Raw genomic sequence first — 27,819 nt, 5'->3', positions numbered from 1 at the left:
GATGGCACCAGCGGCCCCTCTTCACACTGCGAGAGGAATCTTCTCTCCGCTGTTGCCTCGTGAAGTCAGATCGTGTCGTCCTCATCAGAGCCGTGTGACACAGGTAAACAGTTCTGTTAACCATGCAAGCTCTCATGTCAGTTATTTGAATGTGTTCCTGTGTAGAATTGTATTGACTTTTTGAGAGAACGCAGCAGTATGAGCTCAATTAGGATGTCACTGTAAAAAAAAAAAAAAGAGAGAGAAATCCGTAAAAAAAACATCTGCCAAAAGCATTAGAAAATCTGACAACTCTTTCTATTCTGCTTTTCTGGTGAATGTATCATATGTATCAGGATGTTTAGATTTTTATGTATTTTTACTGGAAAACAAGAATGTAGTGCAGTAAACATGCTTGAATGTTGATGACTTTATGAGAAGACTCAAATCAATGAGCTCAATTAGGATTTGTGATGAAGGTACACTTGCTGTTTTGTTTTTAAGATGCATTTTCTTTGTCTTTTTTTATGGAGGACGTGAAGCCTTAAGGCTGGTGGCAGACACTTCAGCCCAACTGCGCAGCTGGCAAAAACAGCATGAGTCTCCTTCGCAGGTCCTCATCATGGAGGAGGCCTGGAGAGCGAGGTCATTATGAGGGCCCTGCGACGCAGGTGAACGAGCCCCCTCGCAGAGCTCGTCCACAGAGCTGCATAGAAGGTGGCAGGATGGACAAATGGCTTCAGACACTAGAGAGACTCCAATCACGTCCTCTTCAGAAGAAATTACCTCAGTTTGCGGACAGAACCTGTTCAACACCGGTTCTCCCAAGTGAGATGACGGGAAGTAACCCGCTCTGTCCTGACCTTTCCTCTCTCTGCAGGAGGAATCCGACCTCTGTTTGTGAGAGCCTGGAGTCTCATGCATGGAGAAAGACGGTTCACATTAAACCTGCTCCCGGTGCAGAAAGAGCTCAGTTCTGTGCCCTCGCTCCGGTTCACTTCGGCTGGCTGCCCATACCAAGACATGTGACACTGACGGACATATCTAACAACAGCCAAGACAACAGCAGGTGCCAGGTAAGAAACTAATAATGTGAAAGGGAAGTGATGTCACAGCGGAAGTTCAGAATAGCGCACTACCATACTATATAATATTTATGCAGTATGTATTCTGTCCACAGTTTTGAGAATGCAACATTTTGTGATTGTGACTGATATATTATGTATTTTGTTTGTATTTATTTATACTGTAAGAATTGGTTTTCATATATATATTAGGGCTGTCAAAAGATTAATCGCGATTAATCGCATCCAAAATAAAAGTTTGTGTTTACATAATATATGTGTGTGTACTGTGTATAATTATTTTGCATATATAAATACACACACATGCATGTATATATTTAAGAAATAGTTGCATACATATACTGTATATATTTATATATAATTTATATTATATATAAATATAATTTTTTTATATAAAAATTACACATTTTTCTTAAATATATACAAGCATGTGTGTGTATTTATATATACAAATTTAATTATACACAGTACACACACATATATTATTTAAACACAAACTTTTATTTTGGATGCGATTAATCTTTTGACAGCCCTATATATATTTTTTATATATATATATATATATATATATATATATATATAATTTTATCTAATTTGGCCTTATATTTATTCAATTGTCAGACATTTTTGCATAAAATCGAATTAGTTATTCAACATAATTTTCCAAGACGAGGACTGGATGCCACTTGCAGAATTTGAGGTCAAGTAAGAATAATGTACTACTGTTTAAAATATTTAGCATTAATGGTGTTTGCTAAGGCATGCATCACTATGAGGGTTAATAAGTTGAATGATTCCTCAAATCATGTTTCTTGTTGGGGAAAGATGTGTTGTTTCCTTTCTAACCAATCTGATTCGCAATATTTGCCCTATATATAACCACCCAGAATTCTATAACTGTACTGCAATCAATATGTGAAAAACCACCCAGCAACCCTCAACATCACTCTGGTAAATGATGGCCGAAAATGTAACAGTCCAGCGACATATTGCATTGCATTTACAAAAAAAAAAAAAACAGTATACTCTCCAGTATGCAGTAAGCAGTATGCTAATATTCAATTCTGACACAGAAAATTTGAATTTAATTCATAAATTGCTTTTGGAATGGTATTAAAGTGTCCCCTGATAATGGCTTATCTGCTCTTTGAAGAGGAAAATTTTTCAGATATTCACTAAATCACTTTTTTTTAACAATTTAGAAGTTGCAGTTGCAGTTTTTATATGGAAATAAGATTAAAGATGTAATATAAACTGATCTATGGGAGTTTCATATAGTAGAGCTCTACTAATACCCCTTTCCACCAAAAAAGACGGGGTTTGGAACTGGTGCTGGTTCAAAGTTGGTTCAACTTGCGAACCTTCTCAGAACCTGTTTGTTTTTCCACTGACTAGAGAGCCCAGCGAACGACGTCGTTATGTCACTGTGTACGTTGCCATACGTCTTAGCTTTCGCCAACTTCAAGCATAACAATTACAATGGTGGACTACATCGTCTTTCTGTAAATGTTTCTCCTGGCTTTGCGATCCTATATTGGGGTCAGAAGAAGTCGTTTAGAACACATTTGTGCTGCTCGTCTGGATTACTATAGACGGAGGTAACGTTCGAGAAGAAGTTCGACAAGAACCCCGCCCACAGCCCCCGACGTAAGCATGACGTGGTCAAAGAACGGTTCTAGTCCAGCAAAGACTTGGTGCCGCTTTGGAACCAATTTTCCTGGCCGAGAACCGGTTCTTTGGCTGTCGAAACACAAAGAACTGGTTCGCGAATAGGGACCGGCTCTGAACCAGCACCAGCACTGCCTTGGTGGAAAAGGGGTATATGTCACATGTTGCCGTTTAGTGCCTCACTATGGTTCTATACAGTATTAAACCTTTTTTGCACATAAGTTCAGAGTGATTGAGTCATCCGCACTGGAGATAAAAGCCTTCAGAGTCCTGCAGACTATCTGCCACCACACTGCACAACAATCACTCTCACCTCTACTGGGAACAAATCCCGGAAATGAACAGCCAAGCTCTCAGACCTGATTTACCTTAGTGCCAACTGATGCCAGAAAGAGAGAGTGAAATAGAAAACTGAAAGGAGGGAAAGAGAGAAAAATATCTGGATGACTGTCAAGCACATGAACTTCAGTGGCTGTCTGGGTGCTGCGTGAAGTCGAGATAAAACCGCTCTGTCAGCAGGTGCTTAGATCCATTCGGAACAGATTTAGGAACGAATAGATTCAACCACAGCAGAGCCAACAACAGGATCACAACAGTGCTGCAGGGCCCGGAGGATGGAAATGAATCCTAAAGCATTTCTGAACCATGCATATTTTCACTTTAGTCATTTTGTGCTCAAACTTCAGTAGAGTTTGGACACCTAAGTAACACTCAAAATGTCTGAGAGTGATTGCATTGTCAAAGTCACACTGGGGTACTATCAGAGTTCATCAAGCTACAAAACCTTCATTTGTTTTGAACCAGTGATTTGGAGCCTGTATCAAACTTCCAAAGTCACATGATATAAGTAAAGTTAAGTAAAGTAGGTCAAACCCTTTGGAATTTCTATGGTGCGATGATATCTGTGAACCAATGAACCAGTGTCTATATGGTTTATACCTGATCACGGATCGAATTTTCTAAGTTTGTAGAAATTTTTGTGACACATTTGTATCATAAAAAGGAAGTTGTAGTTAATAGTCTCTTATCGGCCTGATTAACCAAGCCTTCCATAAAAACAAGCCCTGCAATTTAATAAAATAACACATGGTATTAGATAAGTTGTTAATAGCATTTAATAGATTTCACTTTCAATAAAACATTTGCAATTGGTAAAAGGTGTTTTTATGAGCTGCATTTACACAGTTTGACCAACAGGTGTTGCGAGCGCTTTGAAAAAGTAAATCGTTTCGCGAAGCATGTTTCAGTTGATTCAAAGTTTCGAAATGCTTAATTTCTCCCATCACTAACTTTCAGAGTTACCACAGCTGTAGTTCATCTAAATGTTCCACTAATGCTTCACAAACACAGTCAAAGTTTTTGTAGTCTAATGCAATCCTTTATAGACTGATCATATCTGTCTGTTCTACAACTAAAGTCTGTGTGTGTTCTTTCAGCAGAAACTGAAGTCTCCCATCACTCCTGTATTGCTCAGCACTCCTGACAAACTTAACAGGCCAAGACCAAATGGTGCGTATTGACACAGTGCTAGTGTGAAATAGCATCTTCATTGAATTCAGTGAATTGCTTCATCAGCTGTGCAAATTTTTAATGGTTTTAATATTGCACTGAAATTTTAAGATTTTTGGGGTAAATATGATCAAAATGTCATTATTAAATGAGTACATAAAAATAATCAGTGGAGCAGTACATTTAAAATAATGCATTTGGATCAGTCAAATTTGGCAGGGAATTTCAGGGCTATCTCATTCATTAGTGTATGATTACATCATGTATAGAAAAGAAGGTCTGTGACATGCAGTTTTAATAATGTTTCAACCACAGATGGCAGTTGAGAGGCCAAAGTTCTGGGGCCAGATTCAAATATTTTTTTTAAGAACATTCTTTACAAGAATGTCAATTCTTCTTAAAGGGATACTTCACCGATTAGCATTAAGCTTTGTATCAGTAAACCCGGTAGTATTCTCGAATGACCATCCTTCCCTCCCTCATGTCCCCCTGAGATGAGAGATTTCTGTATTGTGTGTCTGGAAAAAAAACTCAGATGACTCAAAAATCGTCATATTGCATCATCAGAGGCTTTTCTGTCCAGAGGCGAGAGACTCCAGCCAGTAGGAGGAGCTCGTCCCGCATGTCTTCAACCCGCCCATAGGGGGATCTCACGATAAAACGCCGTCTTTTCAGTTTCGAGTCACTAGTAGCCTAGCTGTATCATTTCTCCCGATACTGCCCTCTGTAACCGGTAGGCGTGGCTTGGGAGTGTCCTCGTAGGGCAGCAAAGCAAGTGCATTCTGGGAGTTGTTGTCTTTCATCCACATGAGCCAAAATATTCTTAAGCTAGAAAATAAGAAGAAAAACTTTATTTATATGTTTTGCGAATCCCATGTAGCGCACAGAGGAACACAGAGAAAGTGAGACATAATCTTCTGTTTCTTAGTTCATTTATTTATTGGGTTTATATACTAATCTCTTTGTAGTTTGTCTAAATGGAATTATTTTACCTTATATATATATATAAGAGTATATATATATATACAAAAGAGTTTTTGGAGCCAAAGCAACATATTTGAAAGCCAAGGAAGGGTTTTTGTTGATTGTTTAGAGCCAGGGACAAATTGTTTGGAGTCAGAGACGGATTGTCTGGGTTCAGAAGCAGATTGGTTGGAGTCTGGGATAGAAGAGTATTAGATTTTCAGTCTCTTCCGGCGGTTTCCTCAATGCCGTTGCCGTCCCAGTTCTCCTGCTGCTGCTGGGATCTTTCTCTCAGTCTGTCAGCAGGTGACGAGCGTATAATGATGCTGCCACAGCGTCAGTGTAATTACAGTGGTGAGAGCAGGACCAAGTCAAGGGGAAGCAGGAGGAATGAGGAGCACTTACTCTTCCATGAGTGTTTACATCAAAAATGTTTAGGAATTTCTCTCTTTTTCTTTTTCACCAGCTCCAGATGGTGGGTGACTCTGAAAGGATGTGTGTGTGTGTGTGTGTACTTGTACAACTATCTTTGTGAGGACCAGTTTGAGTTTTAGACCATTGGAGTGAGGACAAAGAGAGTAAAGTGAGGACATTTTGGCCGGTCCTCTCTTTCTGAGACCCCTTTAAAGGCCTGTTTGAGGGTCAAGACTTGGTTTTAGGGGTCGGGTTAGGTACTTAGTTGTGATGGGTAAGGTTATGGTAAGCGGCTAGAGATTGCATTGTGTCAATGAATGTCCTCATAAAGATAGATGTACAAGTGTGTGTGTGTGTGCGTGTGCGTGCGTGTGTAAAGGCCGCTCTTGGGTTGTTTTTGCAATTGCATTTGGTGACGCTGTACTACTGACACGCCTCAGCATTCATTTTGATCAATACCGATTTGTTTCAACCACGATTATTTAATTAACACGCCCTCAACTCGGAAAGCCAAAGCTTCCCAGAGTTTCCCACTGGTAATTAAGAACGTAAATATGTTGTTCTGACATGACTCGAAGGCAGCGCAGAACCTGACACACAACACCTGAGCATCTAACAAGAGTGTGTGCCGTGCTGAACTGCATACCGGGGGCATGCTGGGAAAATAGCTACCTGTCAGGTGTTAGCTGCCAGTGTGAAGTGCGTTTACTAGCCTAAAAAACGACAGCAAGAAATAGTTAGCTTGGCGCCTTAGCTGTCAGACAATGCCATGACAACGCTGACAGAGAACAATCCATCACGGCCGGGTGGCACAGTGGCTGTCTGTGTCTCTTCTGTCAGATTAAAATCTCTCTCCTGCTCTCTGTCTCGCTGACACCTGTAAGTGATGCAGGTTAAGTCGGTCTAAGCAGACCTCTGTTGACATTGTAAACACACACAGCAGGAAGATCGGCCTTATTATGACAGGAGTGGCAGGAAATGCCGTTGCATTTACATTGTAGGCAAAAAGGCATTGGAGATCAGCTCTCTCTAGTTTTCTTTTTTGACCTCTTTTTTTATTTGGTTTCTTTACTCAATGAGAGACACAGAAAAATCACCCCAAAGTGGACTTTTCTTGTTTTATTCAGAACGGGAACCTGTGAGACCTGAACCTGCTGGCTTTAGATACTGGAGGACACCTGAAAAAACAAACTCCATCCTCAATCAGGTTAGTAATACTATATAAACATTAGTTTGCTTTATACAGGAACTAACTTGCCGTTAAACCATGCACCAGTGTTTAACCCTCGTGTTCTGTTGAAATGTATTATATTATCCCTTCAAATACTTTTAATATCGTCCTCTGAAATAACCAAAACCCAATAGGCAGATATTATTAAAGTTTTAACCTTATCATGGAACTTAATTTATGAATGTGCCTTTCGGAAAAGTGATTATTACACAGGACATTAATGATGTTTCTGTTTGGGGTCAGTCTGACACCAGCAAATACACATTGTAGAATAAAATAAAATAAATCAAATTAAACAGTGTATTACTGAAGTCAGATTGCACTGTTTTCGCATGTTAAAATCCATTGCATGTATTCATGATTTACATCTAGGGTCTCTGAGACACCAAACTCAAATAATGTAACATTTTTTGACATTTGAAACGTTTTTGCATTTTGAAATATTGCTTAAAATCAGATCTTATAGGATTAAAGGGGTCATGATGACATGAGAAATCAAATTGGCCTTGATCTTTTGACACATAAGAGGGATTTGTAGCTTATAAAAATCCTGCAAGTTTAATAGCATAAAATGTCCTGTTCCTTATATACAAAGCATTTATTTAATCAAGCTCCAAAAATTGTGGGATATGTGATGTCACACGGGCAAATACATATGCAAATGATTGCTTCATATGACACATCATCTCACCTTAGGCTGCCCACTGGCATTCAGTCACTTAATAACGGCTGACATTTACCTACACTGGATGTGAGCAAATAGCAAATAGAATCCATTATAATCACTGATGCTGTCTACACTGGATGCAGTATAGAGATGTGCGTTCAGTTTCTGACATACTCCACGCGCTTGAGTCTGTCGACAACAGGACAAATGGACAAATGTGCGTCCAGTTTAAACGGCTCGTTTGAGTCTCTGTACAGACTGCAGAAGGATCCCAGTGTCGGAAACAAGTGGAGGGTTTACTTTAATGGCGTCCCGGATCACGTCAGAGGATTATATGTTTGTCCGGAGCATTTTATTTTGTAAACGATGCACAGTGTAATGGAGAGTTCACAAAGAATCTTTGGTTGAAAGATGAAGCAGTGACTGTATTGGATCTGACAGCAGCTGCATCACAAACCCTAAGTAAATGATTTCATAATGCTTTGTAATGTTTTCAAAACACTGCAATAGCGAGTGAGTGTTGATACCGTTTCCTATGCAATGACATTAGCCAATCATAACAGTGACCCTGACAAGCCTTAAAGGAGCTTTAAAAACAGACAGAGGGTCAGCATGAGTGTTGGAAATCATTGTTTTTATGCATATATATTTGTTTTGTTTTGCTTTATATTATAAGTGAACCTCAAGGACCAAATTAAAATAATAACCCCTTTACTGTAAGAAAATGTCATGCAGGATGAGCCTGATGTTTCATTGTTAAATATTTGTCATGCTCTAAAAATGACCTCTGGGTCTCTTAGACCCTAAACAGAGCATGAAGGCTAAAGTAACAAAGATGTTTGTTTGTTGTCCTTGTTAGAAATACAGTATTTAACCAAAGGACACTGCTAATATAGATTTGTATGATTATATGGTTCATAAAGCCTTGCTGCTCCTGACAGAGACCTGTGATTCAAAAGCACATGTTATTGCCAGTAATTGAGTAATGCCAGTGTCTATTTACACTAAGTGCAAATAGCCAACCCTATTGGCAAAGGCTATTTCCACTAACTCCACCCACCATTGCTCTAGATATCTACTAGTTTAGACTCTAATTTGCAACTACCTTACATGTATGTATGTATGTATGTATGTATATACAGTGTGTATATATATATATACTTTTACATATATTTTAGCTAATTTTAGAATGTTTACGGCTACCAATAAAAGTGTAAAACCTTATTTAACAAAGCATTTTACCATGTTTAAATCTATTCCACTATATATTTTTCCACAAATTCAGTCCATAAAATAAAGTATGCAGATTCGGTCTGGACCCAAGTTGTTTTTGTACGAGAGCATATTCTATGAACATGAGTGTATTTGGGTCATTTTGTGTCAAATCAACCAAATAGCGTAAACTTCCCCTGCTCAAATTTTTGATTTTGTTAATATTATTTTCTGAAGAAAGACAAAGTTAAGTAATGATGAAAGCCAAAAGATTAAATGTCATGGATGTATATTGACTGAGTAATACACTATTTTGTTAATGGGGGGTCAAAATGACAATTTTCACCTGGAGCCTAATTACAGTGGGGTAAAAATGAGATGTCAGCATCATTATTGTATTTTTACACAGAGATTGGTAGGTATATTAGTTAAATCTGTTGACTTTAGCAATCTTTGTTTCATTATATGCCAACAGTGACAGTTCAAAAATGGGAAAAGGCACTTCTTGTGTTTTTTTGCCCCAAGTTTGCATGCCTGTAACTCAAGAAATATTAAATATAACTTAATATTCTTTTACATTTTGGTTATACAAAATGTCTTCATTTTAAAGGCCTTCTATTGTTCAATCCCAGAGATATGGAGATCTTAATATGGCTCCATGAGTAAATTGGTCAATTGAACACATTTGGCCAAAATGTCTTTCACCAGACAAAAATGATCAAAATCAAAAAAGTAGCCGGGGACCTCTGGTTGAGTTGACACTGAATGACCCAACTGTAAGTTGTGTGCATCTAAAGTGGTAATATAGATGTTCATTAAGCCCTAAACAAATATTACAAATCTTTGATTAAGTTTGTCTGTGCTATGTCTCTTTTCCTCAGCAGTCTTTCATTTAGAAACACTAGTAAACGCTCTTTACACAAGCATTGTGTAATCAGTTACATGTTTAATTTCAGACCTACACTCAAATCAACCTCAAAGCGAAGAGCAGTTGCTCTGAATTAAGCTGTTTATATTGGATAAATATATGTGTCTTTCTGTGTCTGTTTATTGCACTGTTTATGGGATGTTTGCTTCAGGTGGCTTTTCTGCATCTCATTTTCTTCTGTCTTTTTAATTAAACTTTTTTTTTTTTTTATGCCACTGGGATGTTGTATGGCCAAAGAAAGTATAATTGTGAAATAAACATTATCCTGTTTCAGTATTAACAGAAATGCTAATGCTTCCTCTGTTTGGGTTTATATATTTTTATCAATATAAATCATACCCTGCAGTGTATATCTACCTCTAAGTGCCATCATTGTACTGTGTGTGTGTGTTCCTGGTAAACCCTTCATTATGCAGGACAAAATGTCCCCACAAAGATGACAATATCCGAAATCCTTGTCCTTGTGGGGACATTATTTGGTCCCCATGAGGAAACAAGCTTGTAAATCATACCAAGTGATATTTTTTGAAAATCTAAAAATGCAGAAAGTTTTCTGTGATGGGTAGTTTTACCCATCACAGAAACACTTCCTGTTTCGAATGCGCATGCGTCGCGTCTGAGCGCGTTGTTGTCTTTGGAGCTCCATCGATTGATTTATAATTCTTGATTTCTCTTTAAACTCACTTACAACGAAAATTTTCTACTTTTCCTCACCTCATAGTTATAACGCGGATTGTTGAGCAGACGCGTCTCAAGCCTAGTGATCCAACGCTGGATACTCTTATAGGTTACGTCCGTGGATCACGGCTGAACGCGTCTTCTCCGCACTCATTTACAAACAAACATTTTTTCGCCTATCGTGCGTCTACTCTACACCCGTACCACTGAAAAGACGGATTATATCCAAGACTTAAGCCATAAATTAGTATTAATATTGATAGCACCACTGGTAGCGTCGTTGCTAACTTAACTTACTGTCCATCTGTTAAAATGGCGAATATATCAAATGTAAGTAGTCTACCTTTTGGTGCAGGTGAGGACACATTTGAGCTGCACGCGGTGCAGTCTGAGCTGGAAGCTGTTGAGAAACAGATCCACGACCTTTTAGTGAGAAAAGCCGAGCTGATAGACCGGCGGTTAGCTCTTGAAACATCACGTGCCGAGGCACACAAATCAGAGACTAAGGTTACTAACCCGATGACTCCGACCTCGTCTACTCCGTGCGTTCCTCAACATCGGTCCCGAACGTCGAGGTCGCGATCAGCCATGGTCTCGTTCACTCCGGCTCCAACATGCCATCACGAAGCCTGGATTTTTCCGCAGCGGAAGACGCGAGTCAGGTCTAGACCAAGAAAACTCTCTCCGACCCTCCCGGTTTTCGAGATATCCACACAAAACCGCTTCTCCCCTCTTCGCGAAACAGAACGCGATGCTGTGATCATCGGCGATTCCATCGTTCGACACGTACACGCTACGTTAAATAAAAGTAAGGTGCATAATCACTGCTTTCCTGGTGCTCGCGTTTCTAAAATCGCTGCTCACGTTCCCGAGATTTTGAACGAGCGCGTCGGAACTGTTGTCCTGCACGCGGGAGGGGCCGACATCAGACTGCGCCAGACGGAAGTTCTGAAGAAAGACTTCAGGAATCTGATCGATACGGTACGCAGCACATCGCCTGATATAACGATTATTGTGTCAGGACCGCTTCCCACGTACCGACTAGGTCATGAAAAGTTTAGTAGATTATTTGCGCTTAATGAATGGTTAATGTCATGGTGCAATGAGCAGAAACTTCTCTTTGTAAATAATTGGAATCTGTTTTGGGAGCGTCCTAGGCTTTACCGTGCTGATGGCTTACACCCAAGCAGATTCGGATCGGATCTTCTGTCAGATAACATCTCCAAAATGTTAAATACCTTTTGACTAGTAACCAAAAGTCCAAATCATAGTCTCTGCTGCACCAATTTAACTGATATAAATAGTTTAGAACATTGCATAGAAACTGTGTCTATTCCTCGTTTAGTGAGATCAAATCATAAATCTACTGCAGGATCTAGAAAAAATCTAATTGTTATTAAACCAGAAAATGTTGCTATTGGTAATCAAAAACAATTTTTAAAGCTAGGTCTTCTAAACATTAGATCACTCACACCTAAGGCAGTTATTGTAAATGAAATAGTCACAGATAATAGCTTCGATGTACTTTGCCTTACTGAAATCTGGCTTAAACCAAATGATTATTTCGGTCTAAATGAGTCTACTCCATCAGGATACTCCTATAAGCACGAGCCCCGTCTGAATGGTCGTGGCGGCGGTGTTGCCACAATCTATAGAGATTTTCTCAATGTTACTCAGAAAACGGGTTATAAGTTTATTTCATTTGAAGTACTTGTACTAAATGTTACGCTCTTAGATGTTCGAAAAACATCCCTATTATCTCTAGCCTTGGCTACCGTATATAGACCGCCTGGGCCTTACGCTGATTTCCTAAAAGAGTTTGCAGATTTTCTCTCAGACCTATTAGTTAACTTCGATAAAGCATTAATTGTTGGAGACTTTAATATCCATGTAGATAATCAAAATGATGCGTTAGGGGCTGCGTTTACTGATTTATTAAACTCCTTTGGGGTCAAGCAAAACATTACCGGACCGACTCATCGATTTAATCATACACTCGATTTAATTATATCACATGGAACCGATCCAACCGATATAGATATCATTCCACAAAGTGACGATGTCACTGACCATTACATGGTAACTTGCATATTACGTACTCCTGTAATATATCATGCTGCGCCGCGTTATCGATTAGGCAGAACAATCCTTCCATCCACCATAGATAATTTTTCAAACAGCTTATCGGATCTGTCTCAGCTGCTCAGTGAACCCAAACAAACAGATGAACTTGAGGAATTAACTAGCACTATGAGCACCATTCTCTCTGGATCATTGGATATTGTTGCGCCCATTAGATTAAAAAAGGTCAGAGAGAAAAGTAAAGCACCATGGTACAACAATACTACGCGTGTTCTAAAGAGAGAAACCCGTAATTTAGAGCGTAAATGGAAACAAACCAACTTAGAGGTCTTTAGAATCGCATGGAAAGACAGTATGTCACGTTATAAAAAGGCCCTAAAAGCGGCCAGGGCTGAGCATCTACGCAAACTAATAGAAAACAACCATAACAATCCTAAGTTCTTATTTAACACAGTGGCGAGACTAAAAAATAAACAGATGTCTCCTGAACAAAATATTCCATTACAGTTTAGTAGTAATGATTTCATGAAGTTCTTCACTGAGAAAATAGAAAACATCAGAACCACAATTGTAAACGTTCAATCCTCAATCGCGCCTTATAATTCAGCCTCAATTATCACCCCGCATGAACAATTACAGTGCTTTACAACTATAGAACAAAAAGAGTTAAATAAACTTTTTACTTCATCTAAAACAACAACATGTTTACTAGATCCTATACCAACTAAACTATTGAAAGAAGTGTTACCTGTAGTGGAAGAGCCTCTCCTCAATATTATTAACTCGTCTTTATCTTTAGGTTATGTTCCAAAAACATTTAAACTGGCAGTTATAAAACCTCTCATTAAGAAACCACAATTAGATCCGAATAATCTAGTAAATTATAGACCCATTTCAAATCTACCTTTTATGTCTAAAATACTAGAAAAAGTTGTGTCCGCTCAACTGGGCTCTTTCTTACAAGAAAATGACACCTATGAAAAGTTTCAGTCTGGGTTCAGGCCGCATCATAGCACTGAAACTGCGCTCGTTAAAATCACAAATGATTTACTTTTAGCTTCTGACCAAGGCTGTATCTCAATATTAGTTTTACTTGATCTTAGTGCTGCGTTCGATACTATAGATCATACAATACTCTTAGATCGACTACAAAATTATACTGGTGTTCAAGGACAAGCATTAAGCTGGTTTAGATCGTATTTATCTGACCGCTACCATTTTGTTTATTTAAATGGAGAAAAATCTATCATAACTCCAGTAAACTATGGAGTGCCGCAGGGATCTGTGTTAGGCCCTCTATTATTCTCAATATATATGCTGCCACTTGGAAATATTATAAGGAAACATGGAATTAGTTTCCATTGTTATGCTGATGACACTCAAATCTATATTTCATCACGGCCAGATGAAAACGCTAAATTATCCAAATTGACAGAGTGTGTTAAAGATATAAAAGATTGGATGACGCATAATTTTCTTTTATTAAATCCAGACAAGACAGAGGTACTACTTATCGGTTCAAAAAACCACCCACAAAACCTCTCACAATACAACTTTAACATAGTAGGATGTCCTGTTACTTCATCCTCTACAGTAAAAGTCAAGTCAAGTCAAGTCAACTTTATTTATATAGCGCTTTTCACAATACAGATTGTATCAAAGCAGCTTCACAGTATTAAATAAAATAGTACATCAGTGTTTGTTTCTGGTGTAAAAAAGACCTGGGTGTTATATTAGACTGCAACCTGTCTTTTGAAAATCATATTTCATATGTTACAAGAACAGCCTTTTTCCACCTTAGAAACATTGCTAAGCTACGTAATATGCTATCTGTTTCTGATGCAGAAAAGTTAGTTCATGCATTCATGACCTCGAGACTAGATTACTGTAATGCGTTATTAGCCGGTTGTCCTGCATCCTCAATAAACAAGCTACAGTTAGTCCAAAATGCCGCCGCTAGAGTTCTAACTAGATCAAGAAAATATGATCATATAACACCGATTTTATCATCTCTACATTGGTTACCTATAAAGTCCCGTATTAATTACAAGGTATTGCTACTGACTTATAAAGCCCTAAACGGCTTAGCTCCAGTCTATTTAACGGATCTTCTATCGCCCTATAATCCATCGCGCTCTTTAAGGTCACTAAATTCGAGGCTTTTGGTCATACCTAGGATATCTAGGTCCACCAAAGGAGGGAGAGCATTTTCACATTTAGCACCAAAACTCTGGAATAGTCTTCCGGATACTGTTCGCTGCTCAGACTCGCTCTCCCAGTTTAAAACTAGATTAAAAACGCATCTCTTCAGCCAGGCATTCATATAATACTTTTAATCTTACAGTTAAATCCGACCTCTAGTTCATAAACGCCAGAGGAGAACTGGCCCCCGACTGAGCCCGGGTTCTCCCAAGGTTTTTTTTTTCTCCATTAGGTCACCTGATGGAGTTTTTCGGTTCCTTGCCACTGTTGCCTTTGGCTTGCTCAGTTGGGGATATTTGGGGATATTTAATTGAATTAATCAATCAACGATACTATTGATCAGCATTACCAAACGTAGACGTTCCACTAGAAACAAACATTGATGTATTGTTCTAATTTATTACTGTGAAGCTGCTTTGATACAACCTGTGTTGTGAAAAGCGCTATATAAATAAACTTGACTTGACTTGACTTGACTAGTTTTAGGGTAAAATATACAGTTTGTACAGTATAAAAATCACTATGTCTATGGAATGTCCCCTATATACACACCATGGTACTGAATGAGCTGTTTTTTATGTTCAAATGCTCAAGCGTCTCTATTTTGGTCTTACCTATTCAGTCTTGCTGAAATTGAGGCATTGGTGTTCAAAATATTAAAACTCTCCTGTGATTTTCATGATATAATATAGAAATGCCTCGAATTCCAACTTAGTTGAACTTAACCAAATTGCCCCCGAGTTCTCCAACACTGATGCGGTTGCTATGGAAACGGTGGAACGCACGGGTTCGGAACGAGGCGAGTTGTTACAATGTGGATTCCGTAAGCATTATTGTGCATGCAGGAGGCAGAAAGAACCTCTTTCATCCACACAAAGCCCAATTCAAGGGATTTTGTTTTTGTTTCCAGGCTTCGGGATCCGTGAGCTCCGAGGGAGGACGAAATGGACTGCAGGCCTGGAATCCTAAAGCCAGTTTGACCAGCAAGGTGGAAACGGGCCAGTCTCCCCCTCATCCCGACCACCCGGCATTAAAAGATCCCACATGCAGACGTGGAAGTGCACCAGAGTCATTGAGCTCCTCAATATCATCCATCACCATCACTTCCAGGAAGGTCACACACACTTCCAGTCTTCCGAATTCCGGGCATCTGAGCTCGATGGCGACTAATAACCTTGCCGTTGAACGAAGAAAAGCCTTAGTGGTCAAAGTCACCGAACAGCGGATGAAAAGCACTAGCAGCCAGAACCCCGCTCTGACCCCTGGCTGTAATCATGAGGAGATTGACCACGGCGTGGTACTGAGGAGAAAGGCAACTATTGTGAAAATGACAGAACAGAGAGAGCATTTCAACCGAGGAAAGCCCAATACAGCACATTACAGGCACAGCTACACTGAAGGACTCAAAACCAATGCATCTAAAGTCAATCCCTCGCCATTAAACCGAGCGCTAACTGTATCTTTAGAGCCAGGCAGAAACCAATGGAGGTCTCAGCACAGATCCAGCCTGTCTCTTTACCTCAGCAACCCAAATGATAGCAGCACAAAAGAGGAGACCAACACCAAGAAGCACACGCCACTTCGAAGGCCTCTCAGCTGCGACGCAAGCTTGTTTAACCACACAGAACATGGCGCAAATGCAGTTACAGATCCAGCATTTCACAACAAGAGCTCTCCTGTTCCCCAGAAGACAAATATTGACCTTGTTAGTTCCAGCAGCAGTGAAGCAAGAAGGCGCTCGACCTCCGGCTGCGAGAACATGAGCTTAAGGAAGGAGGGATTTGAGTGGGATCGAGCGTTTGAGAAGCGCGAGGAACCTATTTCGGAAATGAAACCTCTCACGCTCCTAAAAGTGGCAGGTACTAGCAGGACCACTGTGGATATTCAGCACAAGAACACACTGTAGGCTAAGGCTTCTTTGATGTATAATAGATGAGTATTATCGTGTGAGAGAGCAGAGGTTTTTAATTGAGGCTTTTCACAGCAGATACACATTTATGCGGCGGACTGCCCTGAATCGGGAGATTTCTCTCCTGTCTCTCTCTTTCTGTCATGCATTTTCTCATCTTTTCATTTTCCCACGCATCCCTTTGCATGCATAATCTATTTCTACCCTGCTTTCAATACCGGTTTTTGAGCTTCTGTGGGAATTTAGAGCAGCTACACATGGAGAAAAATCCGACAGCCGCTGAAGTACACACACATTTAACTATCTGAGGACATGCTATTGTTTCAAATGATGTCATTTATGATTACTTCAGTCTTCAAACCTCTCAAAGAAAATGTTTAGAATTCTTAACAATTAAAAAGCCATTTACTTTATATGTGATTAGATTTTTAACTTTTAGGACATTTGCGGGTAAAATTTTCTCTAGAAAATGTAGGATTTCAGGGTGAAAAAAAAACATTTAGACAACTCTAAAGACAAAAAGAGAATAATTCTCTCTCTTTCTCTCTCTCTCTCTCTCTCTCTCTCTCTCTCTCTCTCTCTCTCTCTCTCTCTCTCTCTCATATATAGAATTATGGCTTGTTATAGGCAGGGGTCATTGGCATTAAAACGTTTTAAAAATCCTTGCTCTAGTGTTCAGATGTCCAAAGGCCAAGAACATATTCTACACAAGTATGCTAATGCAGACATGAATGCAATACAAATGCACCGTCTCTAGTTTAACACTGTAAATACGTCAGTACTTTAACAGTAGTTTTGGTCTAGCAGAAGTATATAGCGCTCTGCCATAGTATAGCATACTTGCATCACTTACGTTTCTGAATGCATCAACAAAGTCCAGCTTGCCTAGCCAGAAGCGTCTGCATTCCCGTACAGATGAGGAGAGTGTTTCAGACCGACTGGACTCTGGCTGATGCACACTCTCTTTGTTCTTAGATAACTCGCCTCATCTCAGCGCAGACGCTGTCCTGGCCCTGAACGCTGCTGCGGTTATCGCCAACATAAAGCTGCAGGCCCAGCAGAGACAGAAGGATGAGCAGAGACCAACTACAGCAACAGCAGGTGCGCCTGTCTCTCCTGACCTTTGGCTTCCTCAAACACAAACTTTACTTGGCACTGACATTTAGCAAGATGAAGGGATCTTATATAGACATAGACAACACCGAGAAAATCAATGTCTTTACATTCTGGACATGTTAGTATCAGTGCGGCTCATCTCAACACACACTTGGAGTTTTTCCTGGATTCCTCTTGTGAGCTGTTGCAAGAATTCTGCCTGAATGTTAAGCATTATTGACCACTTATGAGGTTTCATGACCGTTATGACGCTGCCTATGTAGGGATGCTCGTGTTTCACAACTAAATATGTGTGTGTTCCTCTTAATCAGTGTCTTTAACAGAGGATAGAGGGAATAATGAACATGGAGAGCTCAAAGAAGAGGCTGCCGGTGATGATGGGAAGAACAAAACGCCTCCTGCAAGTCCATGTGTGGAGTCCCTAAATGTGCCTCCTGAAACTGCATTGTCACTTAGCGTGAGTTACTCTTCTGTTTTTTGAAGGTACTTCTGCCCTAAAATATTCTTAATGAGGACATGCAATAGACAACTATTCGTTTATACTCTATATTAATCTACATTTTATAATAATAATATACTTTGGCCTTTTAGGAAATTTGGAAAAATGTAGGATTTCAGGGTGAAAAACAGTATTTTAAATATTAACATGTACAGGATATATAGCTGCTTTATATATGGTCTGAACTTAGCTTAATTAGGGTGGCAGTGGCTCAGTGGTTCATGTAGGTCAGGGAACGGCAACTGGCGGCCCGCGGGCCAAAACTGGCCCGCCAGCAATATTTTCTGGCCCGCCGGATTATTATGGAAGTCCTAAATGCTGCACAAAACTCTTCCAATACTTGAGAAAAGCCGTAGTCGCGCGGCGATTTCACCGCCGCATACTGTGTGAAACACACATAGGGAATCATGCGGCGCGGGATTACATTTTAAAGTATAACTGTACGTTCAAACTGGACGCGAATAGCGCGTCAAATTCGCGCCTGCCACGTCTAGTTACGCTTGACCACTTTGTGTCCATTCGCGCGTCAAAAGACTGTAGCGGTCAGAACTCTGGTGTACTTTGGACGGAGCGGGCGGTCTGACTGACAATTGCCCATTCCAACACCTTTTGACAGCGTATCCGCACTTAATTCGGACCACCTGTAGGCTACACATAGCTCTGAGGAGCTGTTTGGTACTGAAACCATTGTCAGCCAACAACATTCTTTTTTTGCAAGGATGTTTGAAATAGTTCGGCAGAAAATAGCCTACTTCATTTGTCAGTAGGGCAATATGATTTTCGTTTAGGTTGCTTAGAAATTTGAGTGATAGGCTGCTTTTGTCCTATTTAATTTATATTTCATAATTTTTTTCTTTGGCATTTTTTTCTCTGCTGACAGTAGGCCTACAATGTTAAAATAGCGTAATATTTATATTGACAGACCTCCTTAAACCTTAGGTGTGTATGTGTGTGTCCCGAATAAATAATAATAATAAAAAAGGAATAAAGTTCCAAAGTCGGACTGTAAGCGAATGAGGCATGATTCACACCTTTATTAAAATGACTGTAATCTGTTACCACAATAGTACTTGATCTGTTTTAAATTATTTCCTTGATATATGCTTAAGGTGTTAAATTCAAAATAAAAAATCAAAATTAAAATTAGTCTAATCCAGTAAGAAATTTTTTCTATTTTTGATCTGAGTACAATCAGAAAACCCGTCGTTATTTGTTTTTTCATTTTAGTTCAGGAAATAAATAATGGAAAAACAAGTAGTTTTTCATCTTTTTATTTTTGGTTTTAATTTGAAAAAACGATTGAACGAATGATCCACGGACAGTGACGGACCCATCATATTCTGCGATTATAGGCCTATATAAGAGTATTTAATTTTTATCCATAGGCCTACTCTGTGTAGCTGGCCCGCCACCTACTGGCAAAAAAAAATATTGGCCCTCGGCCAAAGTTACTTGCCGACCCCTGATGTAGGTTGTCTACAAACCGGAAAGGTTGGTGGTTCAATCCCTGGTTCCACCTGACCAAGTGTCGAGGTGTCCATGAGCAAGACACCTAACCCCAGCTGCTCCCGACGAGCTGGATGGCGCCTTGCATGGCTGACGCCGCCGTCGGTGTATGAATGGGTGAATGTGAGGCAATATGTAAAGCGCTTTGGAGGCCATGGGTCTGTTGAAATCGCTATATAAATGCAGTCCATTTACCATTTTAATTAGCTTGTGCAAAAACATTAGCTGGTCTATAGCTGATAGCCCACGTTGGACCAGCTAGAAGCCAGATACCAGCTTGTCATACGGCTTGATCATTTTGAACATGGTCGCTGGTCAACCAGCTAATGATCATCTTCCAAAACAGGTCTCCATTTGCTCTCCTGTAGGTCATTGCTGTCTTGGAGAAACAATTGAGATGTTAAAGAGATCACATTTGTGATTTTACTGATGTAGTTTTGAACATCTTGATTTCCAAGTCAAATTATTAATCCCAAGTTTGAATTGAACTGCTATTTCGCCCCTTAAGTGAGTTGTCTCTGTGTGTGCAGGAGGCTCTAGCGATGAGACGGCCTGATTTCATCCAGCGCTCACAGGCCAGAGTTCGAGCCCTGGAGTGGAGGTCGCAGGAGAGGCAGAGAGCCCAGATCTCCCCCGAGAGCCCCGCGCCAGGTGTGCAGCACATGCTATCAGCGAGCCATTCATACATGTTCAAACCCAGTCGAAATGAACAACACTTTCATGTCCTCAATATTCAGACAGACTCTGTTTATTAAATCGGCTTCTGAAATGAGAGCAGGGAATTTTCAGAACACTGGAGAAACAATATCCGTTACTGTCATACAGCCAGTGTTAAAAGACAGGAAATATCGCCCCCATCTGGTGTGTGTGTGTTTATATCCCAGTGGGGACTTCAACCTGAATGCACACAGACTCAAGGGGACTCGTGTCACTGTGGAGAAAACAAGGTTATAAATCATTCAGAATGAGTTTTTTTGAAAGTGTAAAAATGCAGAAAGTTTACAGTGATGGGTAGGTTTATGGGTAGTGTTAGTGTAAGAGGAGAGAATATACAGTTTGTACAGTATAAAAACCATTACGTCTATGGAGAGTCCCCACAAATATAGCAAACCAGACCAAACCAGTGTGTGTGTGTGTGTGTGTGTGTGTGTGTGTGTGCGTGTGTGCATGTGTGTGATAGCCAGCAAAATACATTAGGTTGTTTTATATGTCCCTCTTTTTTTCAAATAAGTTAATAACACCCTTAATTGTGATAAAATCACTGGCCTCTTGATGTTTATTGCAAGACCCAGACAGAATCTGAATGGCTGTTAACATTGACAACTGTGCATATTCAAATTAGACAAAATATAAAAATAAAATAAAAAGCTTTTGTGGTTTTTGCAGAATCCGGCGTGCACAGTTTGGTCCTGATTATCCCTGTATTTCACTTTACTGCAAATATTATAAGCAGAAGACTTCCTTCTTGTGATAAAAACTGCTATTTATAAAATTGAGAGTTGAGTAATAATGAAAGGGTCTGTCAATTTATTTTCTGAATTCTGGTGTCCAAAACAATCTGAAGTTGATGGTTGAGCGATATTTAATCATGGACCCTACTGTTTCTTCAGTATGATTTTATCTTTGAATTAGAGTGTACCTATTCAGAAACCTCATTTATATTGAGTGTGTTTGTTCTGCAGAAAGCCTTTTGAAATCCAAAGACAGAAGCATCATGGGAATGGGTCTACAGCTGCGGTCCAGGAGGTAAAAGAACATGCCAGTTCCTGTTTTGAAAAACACCTTTCCTGCTTTATTTCTCTCGCACAGACACAAACACCTGTATCAGTTCTATCTGTATTGAAGGTGTTGTGTGTGTGTGTGTGTGTGTGTGTGTGTGTGTGTGTGTGTGTGTGTGTGTGTGTGTGTGTGTGTGTGTGTGTGTGTGTGTGTGTGTGTGTGTGTGTGTGTGTGTGTGTGTGGCTGCAGGGTTTTGCCGCTCTGATTGTGCTTTTCACAGCTTGTTTATTTTGCTGCCGCTGAATAAAACCCTCATCCGATTAGATCTGGTCTCACTGTGCTTCCAAATTAAACCTCTTTGATGCACGGCTGGATGGGTTCTGCACGAATGAGTGGCCATTTGTTTGATTTAAGGTGTGTGACTGAATAACACAGGCAGTTTTGTCAGACAATGTTGTAAATATTCACTGTTTAATTCTTAATTCTGACTCTGATATATTCTGATCTCAGAAAAAATATGATATATTGTTATTTCTTTTAGTCTTGTTTATTTTTAAACAACAAAAAAATAGGCTATCTAAAGGATTTCTTTTTTGCCAGTGAGAAAATACCAGTAGCAACCTCCCAGAATACCCCAACAACACCCTAGCAACCATCCAGAAAACCCCAAAACATTCTGGCAATACGCAAAATAAAAATAAAACACCCCAGCAACCACCCAGAATACTCTAGTAAACACCTAAAATACCCCAACAACACCCTTGCAACCACCCAGGACACCCCTGGCCCTACAACATTCTAGAATGTTGACCGAAAAAAAAAACAGAAACAACCCAGAACAACTCAACAACATTTTGGCAACCTTGCAAAATACCCCAAAAACCCTTGCAACCACCTAACATACCCTAGCAACACCCTTGAAACCACCCAGAACACCCCTGGCCCTACAACAAACTGACAACCACCCAAAATACCTATAAACTCCAAAAATACGTCAAAACAACCATAACAACCACCTGATATAGCCCAGCAACACCCTAGCAACCACCAGAACACCCAACAACATTCTGGGAACCCCACAAAATACTCTTAAAACACCAAGAATACCCACAAAACATCCTATCAACCACCTAACATACCCTAGCAAAACCCTAGAAACCACCCAGAACACCCCTGGCCCTACAACAAACTGGCAACCACCCAAAATACCTATAAACTCCAAGAATACGTCAAAACAACCATAGCAACCAACTGATATAGCCTAGCAACACCCTAGCAACCACCAGAACACCCAACAACACTATGGGAACCGAACAAAATACCCTTAAAACACCAAGAATACCCCCCAAAACATCCTATCAACCACCTAACATACCCTAGCAACACCCTATAAACCACCCAGAACACCCCTGGCCCTACGACAAACTGACAACCACCCAAAATACCTATAAACTCCAAAAATACGTCAAAACAACCATAGCAACCACCTGATATAGCCTAGCAACACCCTAGCAACCACCAGAACACCCAACAACATTCTGGGAACCCCACAAAATACTCTTAAAACACCAAGAATACCCTCAAAACATCCTATCAACCACCTAACATACCCTAGCAACACCCTATAAACCACCCAGAACACCCCTGGCCCTACAACAAACTGACAACCACCCAAAATACCTATAAACTCCAAGAATACGTCAAAACAACCATAGCAACCACCTGATATAGCCTAGCAACACCCTAGCAACCACCAGAACAACCAAAAACACTATGGGAACTGCACAAAATACCCTTAAAACACCAAGAATACCCCCCAAAACATCCTATCAACCACCTAACATACCCTAGCAACACCCTAGAAACCACCCAGAACACCCCTGGCCCTACAACAAACTGGCAACCACCCAAAATACCTATAAACTCCAAGAATACGTCAAAACAACCATAGCAACCACCTGATATAGCCTAGCAACACCCTAGCAACCACCAGAACAACCAACAACACTATGGGAACCCCACAAAATACCCTTAAAACACCAAGAATACCCCCAAAACATCCTATCAACCACCTAACATACCCTAGCAACATCTTATAAACCACCCAGAACAATCAAAAACATCCTAGCAACCACCTGGAATTCCCCAACAACACTCTAGCAACCACCCAGAACAAACTTATTGCAGTGCATGTACAATTGCCACTTTCTTTCTCAACACTGCCTTTTCCTTTCTATTTTCTCTGTGCATCAGTGCTCATTTATAAACAGCAGCTAGTATGTCAAGCATGCTAACCCTGAGCTTTGATTGACAGGAATTATAACCAGCTCCCTGAAGTGAGGAAGAGGAGAGAGGAAGAAAAGAGAAAAAAAGATGAGGAGAAAAGAAAACAGGCATCTCGGACCAACAGGCTGCGGGCAGAGCTCTTTAAAAAGGTACGCGGACATATAGGACTGATCTGAGAGCAGAAGTGAAGACAGATCTCAGATCAGCTCCGAGGTCCATCGGTAATCATTACCACGCAGGTGTGTGTGTGTGTGTGTGTGTGTGTGCTCTCTCAGTGTGTGGGATTGCATTTTTGAGTCGGCGTTAACTGGTTCAACAAATGAGATTAATTCTCAGCATTAATCCTGAACGTGAAGCTTTTCCAATATGCCGTCACAAGCTATTCGGTTATCTTAACAAAATTCCACTAATTCGATCGGACCGGAGAAGGACGACTTCTCTAAACCCTTTCCACCCCTTAACTATCGGGATTGATTTTGCCCGATGCATAATGTTCCTAAACACCTCTTACTCTCAGAGTCCCTGACAGAGAGCCATATTCAACAGTGTCAGAAAACACACATTTCCAGGCCTGTCTTCACATTTGCACATTACTCTGACTCAAAAAGCTTTTGTTTTTGTAATTATTTGCAGTGTTTGGTTAGTGAAGCATCACTATTACTACTGCTATTTGATTTGAATAAATCCTTATAACGTGTCCAGACCAGGTGCACACAGTCAATCAGAATATATTTGGTGCATATGTTGTTTGGTCATGTTTGCTTCCAGTTCTCCGCACACAATGCCATGACAATTTGTGTTAATCCTATTTTGGAAGTCTCTGAGTTTTCTGAAGGCAAGAAGGGAGACCTGTAGGGTCAGTGTTGTGAGCACTAATGGGAGGCCGACCTGTGTCCGATGTGTGTATTTACACTGAGAGAGGTGAACGTCATACAGCGTGAACGACTCCTGGGCTTCATTAAAACCTTCGGGCTTTAGAGTCAGCATAGAAGATTCTCAGGAAAACTGGATTCTGGTCAATCTTCATAAAAAAATACCATGTTTTTGGAAATGAAACTGTAGTAATACTATGCCATTCTTTGAAGTATCCTGAAGTACCGTATGGTAATCATTCAGTACCGCAAAAACATCATTGTAAAAATAACAATTGACACAAAAGTTATTCAAACTCGTACTGATAGACCACATTATTAAACAAAAACTGCACTTTACTAGAAGAATGACATTGTAAATATCTGATACAGATAAAAACAACTGCAAAAATCTGTAAATGTAAAATGCTGCGGGTACTTTTGGTAACACCAGATAAATTGGTATGAAATGTATGCATACACTTTATTTTAAACACTGGTAAGTGAATTAAGTTTGGTTGCAATTCCTAATAAAGCTCTTAAAATCTAAAAATTAATCTACTAATTCACTTCTCATTTCCATCACAAAAAAATTATATAAATATATAGCCTACATATTAAAGAAAATTGCAATTTTAAGAACTTATATAGGCTATGTGATTTTAACACATTGACACATTTATATCTTCATAGTAAAATAATATAATAATATTTCACTGTGTATATATAAATAATTAAATATAAATATTTTGTATGATTTGCTATGAAGTAATAGCACCATTCAATCCTACAATGACCTCTATCAGGGTAAATGTCCTACTTTTCTTCCACCAGATGTCACTATAGGCCTGATTGTCAGTGTATTAGGCAAAAAGCAAAAAGCATTCACTTACACACAGAAATGTCATGTGGCAACTCTTTCAACAGTTTCATCATGATATTACAGTTTTTTACAATCACTTTGTTACTATTTTTAGAACCTTGATGTAATTTTTCACAACTCTAGACACAAAACTCACAACCAATGATCAAAATGCACATTTTTCAAAACTCTAACCCTTTTCTCAATTGCTTGGATACAATACACAATACACTTAGATCATTTGTTCATTCAACAAAAATCACTTGTTCAATATGACACAACTTAACATCAAAGTACTACTATTTCAAAAGGCAATTCACACATTACATTTCAAACGAGTGTCTATTCATTTCCTTACATTGATCTAACTATCAATTGATACAACTGCTCAAAATGATGTTACTGTTGCATTACTCTTAATGCATAGTTGTATGGAAGCAGACAAACAATCTTCCATGTTTACTGTAAATCATGAGAGTTTCAAGATTACGAGATTCATTGTCACCAATTAGCGTTGAGCATGAACCATTTAGACTACAATATCCATGGATGTAGCCTAAAATATTTGATAATGTTAGATTCATAATGCTTCATCAGACACTGTCTATGGTCCCAAATACTGTGCCATCTCTTCAGACTATTTACAGTATTGACAAACTGCACTGTATAGATCATCACTCCTGTTCTGTTTCTTACAGTACAAGCAAGCAAGTTGAGGAACACTGCATTTGATGTTTTGCTGTCTTTTCTTCTGTATTTCATAGCTAATTATTTTTGCTTTGATTCAAATAACCCTATGTTGTGATTGTACTGTAGTGTTTTTCATCAATATATTACAAACTTTGTTCAATGATTCCACTGTAGTATTCTCTCTATTACTGCAGTGCTTTTACAGAGATGTATTTACTGTACATGTAGTGCCATAATGAAACCTGTATCAACTATTTTGTTCTACAATATTTAATTATTGTACGAACAATGACACAGTGAAACTATCAGTTGCTTGTGTGTGGGTGATCTATAGTTATGTTTCAATGGTATTTCACAGTAAATTAGTTTTTTGAACCAATGATTGTGCAAGTGCAAGATTTATTTAAAGATGTGAATACACAATGCAGTGTTTTGAACATTAGACAGCCTGTGTTACAAGTGATAACCGTTTTGAGTTTTGTGTCTAGAGTTTTGAAAAATGACATCAAGGTTCTGAAAATAGTAGCAAAGTGATTGTAAAAAACTGTAGTTATGATAGTATGCTGTTTTAAAGCTTCCTCCTCAGCTTTATTTTTATATTTCATGTTCTGGCATTATGAGGAATGAGAAAATAACATTTAGTTATTGATTATGATGATGGTGGTAATGGTGTGCATATGTTTGTGTGCATGTGAGAGACGAATAATATAAAAATATTCGGTGTGTGTGTGTGTGTGTGTGTGTGTGTGTGTGTGTGTTTTGAATGTTCTCTGGTTGGCAGGGCTGTAAGAGCTTCATTGTGCTGTGCTGTGTGTGTGTGTGTGTGTGTGTGTGTGTGTGTGTGTGTGTGTGTGTGTGTGTGTGTGTGTGTGTGTGTGTGTGTGTGTGTGTGTGTGTGTGTGTGTGTGTGTGTGTGTGTGTGTGTGTGTGTGTGTGTGTGTGTGTGTGTGTGTGTGTGTGTGTGTGTGTGGAGCTACTGTTCTCAGGAACGAACACCCTGTTACTGCCAATGATAGCACAGCACATGATAACACACACACACAAATATAGACAATAACATCATTGCCAGCCAATATGTGTGTGTCTGTCATGAGGCTGGATGCTTTTCCCATGTTCCCTCTCTGTTTCTCCATCTTTTATATGGGCGATTATCCAACGTACGTTTATATTGAGATCACGGACTTGATCAAACTTCATCTGGAATAACAGTAACTGTGTGTGTTTTCTGATATTGCATGTGTAAAATAAAATGATAAAGTTCCAGATAACCAGGTGGTTGCAATCCCTAACAAAGCTCCTGTCAGAATATGTAAAAATGTTCAAATTCATCCACTAATTCACTTCTTATTCCCATCACAAGCAAATAAAATACATATGAAAAAGTGCCATGTATAAGATCTTAAAAATCTTGTAAAGTAAAATATCGTAACGTGTAAAGTAATATGATTAACACATTTTGTAAATGTTTCACAGAAGAGAAAAGTCCACATAGAGAGAACCTTTCAACACTCACAAGAGAAACAAAAGTTCTTCCTTAAAACTGCTATGATTGTTTTTTTTAAAACAGCATTTCATTAAATCACCCTATCACCCAGACATCCAGTATTAATTATGATGTGTTTCAACAAAAACATTTGGCATGTCCAACCCATGCTGACCACAAATTATGGACATTTGGAACAAAACTGACTAAATTATTTGTTTCTTTTTTTTTTTTACAGAAACTTCTGGAGCAGATTTTGCAGAGAGGAGGAAATCACTGA

General features: G+C 39.3%; 1 protein-coding gene across 1 annotated transcript; it reads left to right on the top strand.

The window, feature by feature from the left end:
* Positions 1-27,819, top strand: cUnh10orf90 (chromosome Un C10orf90 homolog; the record flags this gene model as incomplete). Its single annotated transcript, XM_081392703.1, has 11 exons — positions 1-103; positions 513-1,055; positions 4,172-4,241; positions 6,746-6,825; positions 15,529-16,477; positions 17,503-17,628; positions 17,955-18,100; positions 20,179-20,299; positions 21,331-21,394; positions 23,682-23,802; positions 27,778-27,819. The coding sequence occupies exons 2-11, from the start codon at positions 576-578 to the stop codon at positions 27,817-27,819; spliced, it is 2,199 nt and encodes a 732-aa protein (XP_081248829.1). The 5' UTR covers positions 1-103; positions 513-575.

Source organism: Scardinius erythrophthalmus (genome assembly GCF_964197995.2).
Source record: "Scardinius erythrophthalmus genome assembly, chromosome: 18".
Taxonomy (NCBI): domain Eukaryota; kingdom Metazoa; phylum Chordata; class Actinopteri; order Cypriniformes; family Leuciscidae; genus Scardinius; species Scardinius erythrophthalmus.
Note: the sequence above shows the minus strand (reverse complement) of the source record. Positions and strands in the feature narration are given on the sequence as shown.